At 37.6% G+C, this 7288-nt stretch overlaps 2 protein-coding genes across 2 annotated transcripts; both read right to left on the minus strand.

Moving 5' to 3' along the window:
• Positions 1-319: 319 nt before the first annotated feature.
• apodb (apolipoprotein Db) lies at positions 320-4260 on the minus strand. Its single transcript, XM_030756935.1, has 5 exons — positions 4204-4260; positions 3974-4089; positions 3567-3688; positions 1448-1533; positions 320-769 (listed from the first exon to the last, which is right to left on the minus strand). The coding sequence occupies exons 2-5, from the start codon at positions 4082-4084 to the stop codon at positions 540-542; spliced, it is 549 nt and encodes a 182-aa protein (XP_030612795.1). The 5' UTR covers positions 4085-4089; positions 4204-4260; the 3' UTR covers positions 320-539.
• Positions 4261-4852: 592 nt separating this feature from the next.
• Positions 4853-7288, minus strand: LOC115799664 (apolipoprotein D-like). The gene is made up of 5 exons (XM_030756912.1): positions 7200-7288; positions 6691-6809; positions 6475-6611; positions 5719-5804; positions 4853-5575 (listed from the first exon to the last, which is right to left on the minus strand). Exons 2-5 carry the CDS (start codon positions 6799-6801, stop codon positions 5349-5351), a joined length of 561 nt encoding a protein of 186 aa, XP_030612772.1. The 5' UTR covers positions 6802-6809; positions 7200-7288; the 3' UTR covers positions 4853-5348.

Genomic DNA, 7288 nt, shown 5'->3' on the forward strand with positions numbered 1-7288 from the left:
TGTAATGAAAAGTATTTAAATAATGGTCTATGAGAGAAACTGTAAATATATACAGGACCTTTTTTGTCATCACCAAAGACACAGCTTGACTATGAAAAATGATATGTGCATAGTGTCGATATGCAAACATTATGACGTTCAGAGAATACTACTGTGTTTCCTGTTTTGTACTTTTTGTCTGCCTCCACATCCTACATTTGGGTCCCCTCTTCAACATCACATTGGTTTAAAATGAGCAGTTAATACAGATTTATAAAAACATTTTTATTAATGCTTTTTATGTGTTTTTAATAACACTTGAGGATTTGAGGATGATGAAAACATCATGAAAATCAAAGTACATCATGCTATTTTATTTGAAATTATTAAACAGGTTAATGAAATCCTTAATACAGTTGTAACACTTTAACTCAGTGATCATTTTATTTAAAATTTAGGGCTCTTCTAAAACACCAAATGACATCAGTAGTGTAATACAGATATATTGAGGTATGCTGAGTTCATAAGAGAGGAAGAGGCCGTTCATCAACTGAACGCTGCTATTTATCCTTGCAGTTCTGATCTGTGTGAGTCATCCTGTAAATGTCGATTCCTTCGTCAATTAGCAGCTGCTCGGCGTAATGCACAGTCTCTGGAGGCAGATATGGCGACCGTGCAAGAATCCAGCTGTACTTGAAATGGAATATGCGGAGCACGTCTGTGCAGGAGTACACGACGGACAAGCTGGTGTAGTCGGTGGTCAGAACCCAGTATGGCACATAAGGAGTGACTGGGAGCAAACAGAGGAAATTAAGAGTTTATAAATTGATTTTCAGAATAAAACTAAAACATAAACTTAATGTTTAGTATTATAAATAGAGCCTGAACAATACAGAATTTTTGATATTGATATTTGGTGATTTAAATATACACTGATAGTTTTTCTTGTTGAGACACATGAAGCATAACAAGCTTCCCTAATATTTGTCATGGACCCGACTCTTCTGTGATGCGTTGGTTGTTGTGTCGCTTTCAAAAATGTGTTACAAACAGGGAAGTTGCAAACTGATTTTATTTATCGGCCATTAAAAATGACAATACCGATAGATCAGCCAATACCAGCTGATAGTATCGCCCCACTGATAAAGTGGTTGGGCTCTAATTACAAATGTAAAACATCAAGTTGAAACAGGATTCAAACAAACGGGACGGCCTGCGGTCCTGACAGTGAAGCTGTGCTGTATCATAGCGCTTTAAGCCAAATGCTAATATCAGCAGGCCAATATACTCACAATCTCAGATTATTTTATTGTCAACTGAAGTATTGGATCCAAATGTCAACTTCTAATTTTAAGGGCTCAGCAGACTCTGTAGGATTTGACCTCAGTGAAGCAGGAATACTGTTACAGTATAACATTTTATGGCAAGCTAGCAAATATTTGTCAAAATAAGGATAACAAATACTTACAATATGAGAAGCTCACTCCAAGTTTGGCTGGTTCTCGTGGGTCTGGAACCACACCCGTCCCTTCTGCATACCTCTTCTTATCTTTACTGAGATGCAAAAATATGTAAATAAAGATTTCAAACTGATTAACTTAATTAATGGATGTGTCTTCCTCACCAAGCTAGCTAGTGATGAAGAATATTGAGACAGATGCACTATTTTCTGAATTGTTTGCTTCCTGATTACAGTACATGTAACCAGTAGGCAGTTCCCCACGCCAGGAATGTTTGACCTTTAGAGCCGATCACCTTTGTTTTATTTGTTTATGCCTTAGTCTTTGATCTTGTCACACTCCATTATTGTCTTTCAGACTCTTGATGACATATACCTTTTGCCTCTGTTTAACACCCACATCTGATTGTTATCTCATCCACATAGATTGCATATCACATATATCATACACAAGAAGGTGTGTGATATGTGTGACATGAAATCTATGTGAGTATAAATGCTGTGCCTCTTCAATGGTCCAGGGTTGGCTTACCTTCCCAGACCTACTCCCTGGGCTGGCAAGCCCATCGTATAACAGAATATTTAATAAACACACCACCACAACAAACCTTGAGAAACAGAACCTCGAGTCATTTTTTTGGCACTAGCTAGCTGGCTAGTATTAACTGCTATGCTAGTTTTGGCTGGTACAAAACATGCTTAACTAAAAGAGTATTTACTGGAAACCTGCCTTGCCTCTCTGCCCCACTCTTAAAACTTTCCTGATGACCTGATGACGCTAGTTTCAAGTCATACTGTATAAACATGAGGTTAAATTTGTAATGATGGTCCTTATGAGAGCCATAAGTTATCCATGATACACTCATTAGTAATTTGCTGTCAATCTGAAGTTGTTAGCCAGTGAGCATGCTGTGTTCTCTGTTTTACAGTCAAGTCTGCCCTCCTTCATCAAGTCCAGTTTCAAAACAACAAAATGGCAACAGCAAAAATGCACAACTTCAGGCTTCATGACAGGACTAAACTAACACCATCTTTTATATACAGTCTATAATCTGACTGAGGATCCAAGGAGACTGCAGACTCATGCTATAGCAACTCAGTGTAATTTATCTATTTTGATCTGTTTTACTTTAAATGGGACTGTAATTTACAAAATGCAAATCATGCTATATTAAAGAGGACTTGAAACACAAGTTTTCGACCAGAAACTCAGTAAGAAAATGTTTGTTGAGGATTTATTTTAAATATTAATTCAATGTTTATTGAGGATTTATTTTAAATAATAATTTAACCAGGAAGTGCAGCTTTTTTAAACAATCTCATAAACTGGGTCCACACAGGGAGTGAGTCACTCATCATGCAGCACTTTAAGCTGATGGTTGCTTATTATAGCAGCCATTCATGGTTCCGGTTGCCTGGATAACCCTGTGATATTTTTATTACCCTCTCTTATGTCAATCAGCAGTATACTGTGCTATCATTGGTAGATGCTTCAATCACTTGCCTCAAGTTGAGAAAAGTTTTTCACCCGTAGTCACCAAAAGTCACTGACTTTCTACAGTCAGTGGTTGCCACGTCACTGCCAGTAGCTTTTTGTGTCAATGCAGCTTAAGACAAGAGTTTCATGGGCCAAGACAGAGAAGCTAGCATGCTTATCTATGCACCTAACATACAAACTCAAGCTTCTGGAGAGAACAATAAGTCACCGTGCTGCCTTAAATCAAACAAGAAGCTGGGAACTTATCTTGTGGCCTTCGGTACAGTCAGATATCTTTTCCCAACAAGAGGAACTGCATATTGTTGGTCATAAGAAAAGATGTAGATTTAAAACATTTTTACACTGTCTTCAGTTTTTCAAGCCAGGGGTTATGTAGATACATGTTTTACACACAGGTTAAAACATGGCATTTACTCAGCTATAAGGAACTGGTACGAAACAAAATGTTGCTTCTGATTCAGTCCAAAGGCAGCAGTTTTTATGCTGGCATAAATGGAACGTCTTCTTTCTCCAGCACCATATCGCCCATACAGATGACAGTAATATCAAGCTTATCAATTGCATCCGTATTCCTTAAATGGAAGCTGCAGAAAAAATGTGCAATCAAATAAACCAACAATAAGAACTTACTAGATCTGAGAGGTCATCAGCTGGATGGTCCCATCTCTCCTAATAGAATAGTTTATCTCGATGCATTTTCCTCTTGCAAAGGGAGCAGGCAGCTTCTCAATCTCATACCACTTACCCAGATACTGTAACAACCAAAGGCAAGACATCAGTTCTGTACAACTAATAGTCTCTTTATCTGTGTAGCACTTTTTAAAACTCAGAGTTACAAAGTGCTTCACAGGTTCACACATTAAAGATAAATGTTCACCTTCACCTTACAACAAAGAATCTCCTGATGTTTAGGAGCTAAAACCTCAGAAGCGTGATACCTTTAGATTTGAAATAAATAAAAGATGAATTCTGAATTTCACTGAAAGCCAGTGAAGGGAAGCCAGACCACGGGTGCATGTGTTTCTGTTTGTACTCACCAGCTGTAGGTTGAAGTTGGGCTGCACCTTTGGAGTAGGGCAGGGACCCCAGTGATAAGTCTGAGCTGATATCACCGGGACCAGCAGGAGGAGAAGGCAGACACAAGACATTGTTCCTTCAGGAGATGACAGTTATTACAGTAACAATGTACACAATGGTTAAAAAAACATAAATCTTCATCTTCAAGATGTTTGCCAAACTTCCCTTTAATTAATTACAGCTTTCTTACCTGAGCTGTGTACTTGTGTCAGGTGGAGGTTGGAGGCTGAGGTCTCTGTCACTCTCTGAGCAGACAAACACACTTCAGCCCTCACGTTACGTCACTCGGACGGTGATGGAGCAGCTCTTTAACTAATTGTCATCATGCGCACATTCTTGCATGGTGAAAATGCTCTCGCTATGAGAAGGGATGAATCTCTTCATTCATTCAGGCGCCACTGTGTTAATGTATCTCAGAACTAAACTCTGAAACTCTGAACTAAATTATTTCTTTATCATTTTCATTTGATTTATATGAATTTTCTGACAAAGATCTGAAGATGTCATCTTAGAATAAGGGAAATTATATAAATGCTACTCTTCACCATCTTTGGATGGTTTATAGACAACACACCTAGAGAAATCAATACAGACGCCTCTTTAGCTACACTTTTTTTGAGACTGTTCCTCCCTCTTTACCATAGCCATATATCCTTTGAAATACTATTACTTAACTAAAAATATAACATTCCTCCATCCTTTATTTCCCTCTGATACTGCATGTTCAGAAGGTAGACGGCAGACCCCTCTGATACATCCTTTATTTCCCTTTATTTCCCTCTGATACTGCATGTTCCTCAGATTAAAGACAGTTAAAATAAATAGAAACCAAACAGCTGTTTAATGAAAGCATCTTTAATGTCATCACCATCACCAAAAACAGTTTGTTAAATTGATCATTACAAGTAATGAAAGATACACAATGAGACTTGCAATATGCAAACATTGCTTTGTTTGGTGAATTATTAATATCTGAAGCAAACATGTTTTGCTGATATAGGTTCCAATTGTTAAGCAGCTAACACAGAGTTATTATATCTGTATCACAGCACTTAGATTTGAGGTGCAGAGACAAGACTATGATGAATGTTTGGAGCATGATGGGATAAGCACATAATGATATTTGCTTACAATGATAGCTACTAGTTATTTACTAAATGAGCTGATTATTTAAGTGCAAAATATTTTAATATCTGTGAATAACATGACAACAAGAAATTTTCAACAATGTTGTCTGATGTAAAAAAAAAAAATCACAGACATAAGAAATCAAGTAAGAAACCTTCAGAGAGCAAAACACCTCCTTCAATAACTGAACATCTCCATCAGCTCTTTCTAATGCTTGCAGCTCTGATCTGTGGGAGTCATCTTGGAAATGCCGATTCCTTGACTTGTCAGCAACTGTTTGGCGGATTGCACCAACAGTGGAGGCAAAGAGGGCGTCCGTGCAAGAATCCAGGCAAAGTCGAAATGAAATGCTCCAAAAACGTCTTTGCAGGAGTACGCGATGGCGTAGTTGGTGTAGTCGGTGGACAGAACCCAGTATGGCATGTAGGGAAGAACTGGGAACAAAGATCAGAAACAGAAAGAAAATGTTCAAATGAATAATGTAACAAGATATTATGCTAATATGTTATTGACATAATGTCATGGTGTTGAAAGACGGCTAAAACAGTGTATGTTTGATGATAAGAGAGCTACTTACAAGACAATAAGTTGACTCCAAGCTTGGCTGGTTCTTGTGGGTCCATAACCACAGCCGTCTCCTCCAGAAACCACCTCTTGTCCTTACTGAGAGACAAATATGTGTATAAAAATTTCCTCAAGCTAATTACCTATTCATTCAGCATGAATCAGCAAGATGAATCTCTTGTGTACCACCTCTTATCATCACACAGCTCTTTCTACAGTTTGTTTGCTTGTATTTAAAAAAGAAAATCACTTGAGGTGCGCCACCACTGAGCCTTTGGTCAACATAAATTCTATTACTTTGTTTTCCTACAGATATGATACTTCAGAACAAAAAATGCTTGTACAAACATTAAATCAACACCCTGAACATGTCAAAACAAACTGTCACCAGAAGTAAAGGTTACGGTTCCACCCTGCAGAGATATTCATCATTGTGGCTGGAACAAAGGTATGCTTGGTATGCTTTTCTTTTTATTACTTTTTTTGTTTCTTAGAAGTGAAGAATGGCACTTTGTTTTGGAAATACACACGTAGTAACGAAAGTTTACGACAATCCTGTTGAATTTTTAAGTCTTTTCTGTGTTGGACTACTACCAGGAGCAATACATTCTGATAAATACCACATTTACAAATGAGTAGTATCAGTCCAGACACCTAATAATTAACCTGTCACATCAGCAGGCAGAGAGGAAAACTGAAGTTAAAGAGGAAAAATGGAAATCAAGAGTACATTCCAGTCAATCCATCAATCTGTACCCCCACTACTTACTAGTTCTGGGGGTCCCACACCTGAGAGTACAACACTTGAATTATCCCATCTCCTCCCAAGGTGTAGTTCTCCTTGATGCACACTCCTCTTCCAATAATATCAGGCAGCTTCTCAATCTCATACCACTCACCCATGTACTGTAATCAAAGACAAGCTGTTAGTTCTGCACTAAACTTTCTTCACTCTGTATGCAAACACCTTTCTGTTTGTGCTCACCCATTCAAGGGTGAAGTTGGACTGAACGTTCGGAGTAGGGCAGGGACCCCAGTGAAAGGTCTGCGCTGAGATCACAGGGAGCAGCAGGAGGAGAAGGTAGACGGCAGACATCTTTGTTCCTTCAGAAGATAAAGGAGTAATTGCAGAAATTATGTTAGTGAGAGTTGCAGTTATGTCAGCTCATCCAGTGTGTCTGCTCAAGCTTTCCATTTGGTTTTAAAAGCCAAGTCAAATAAAAAAAAAAAAAAAAAAAAAAAAAAAAAAAAAATATATATATATATATATATATATATATATATATATATATATATATATAAAATTCTGATTTTGATTCTGATTTTGCACAATGCTAAAAAATATATATGAAACATATATATAAAACAGGTGAAACATTAATACAGGACTTAAAAAGATTCAACATTCTCAAAAAAAAAAAAAAAAAAAAAAAATCACGCTTTCCAGTGCAGTTTAATGTGCTTCCCTTTAACTAGAGTAATTTAAGATCCTACCTGAGCTGTGCACAGATGTCAGGTGAAGGTCTGAGGCTGGTAGAAACTGAGTGCGTGAGTTCTCTGGATAAACCCTTTATATAGACTTC

Source organism: Archocentrus centrarchus, chromosome 20 (genome assembly GCF_007364275.1).
Source record: "Archocentrus centrarchus isolate MPI-CPG fArcCen1 chromosome 20, fArcCen1, whole genome shotgun sequence".
Taxonomy (NCBI): Eukaryota; Metazoa; Chordata; class Actinopteri; order Cichliformes; family Cichlidae; genus Archocentrus; species Archocentrus centrarchus.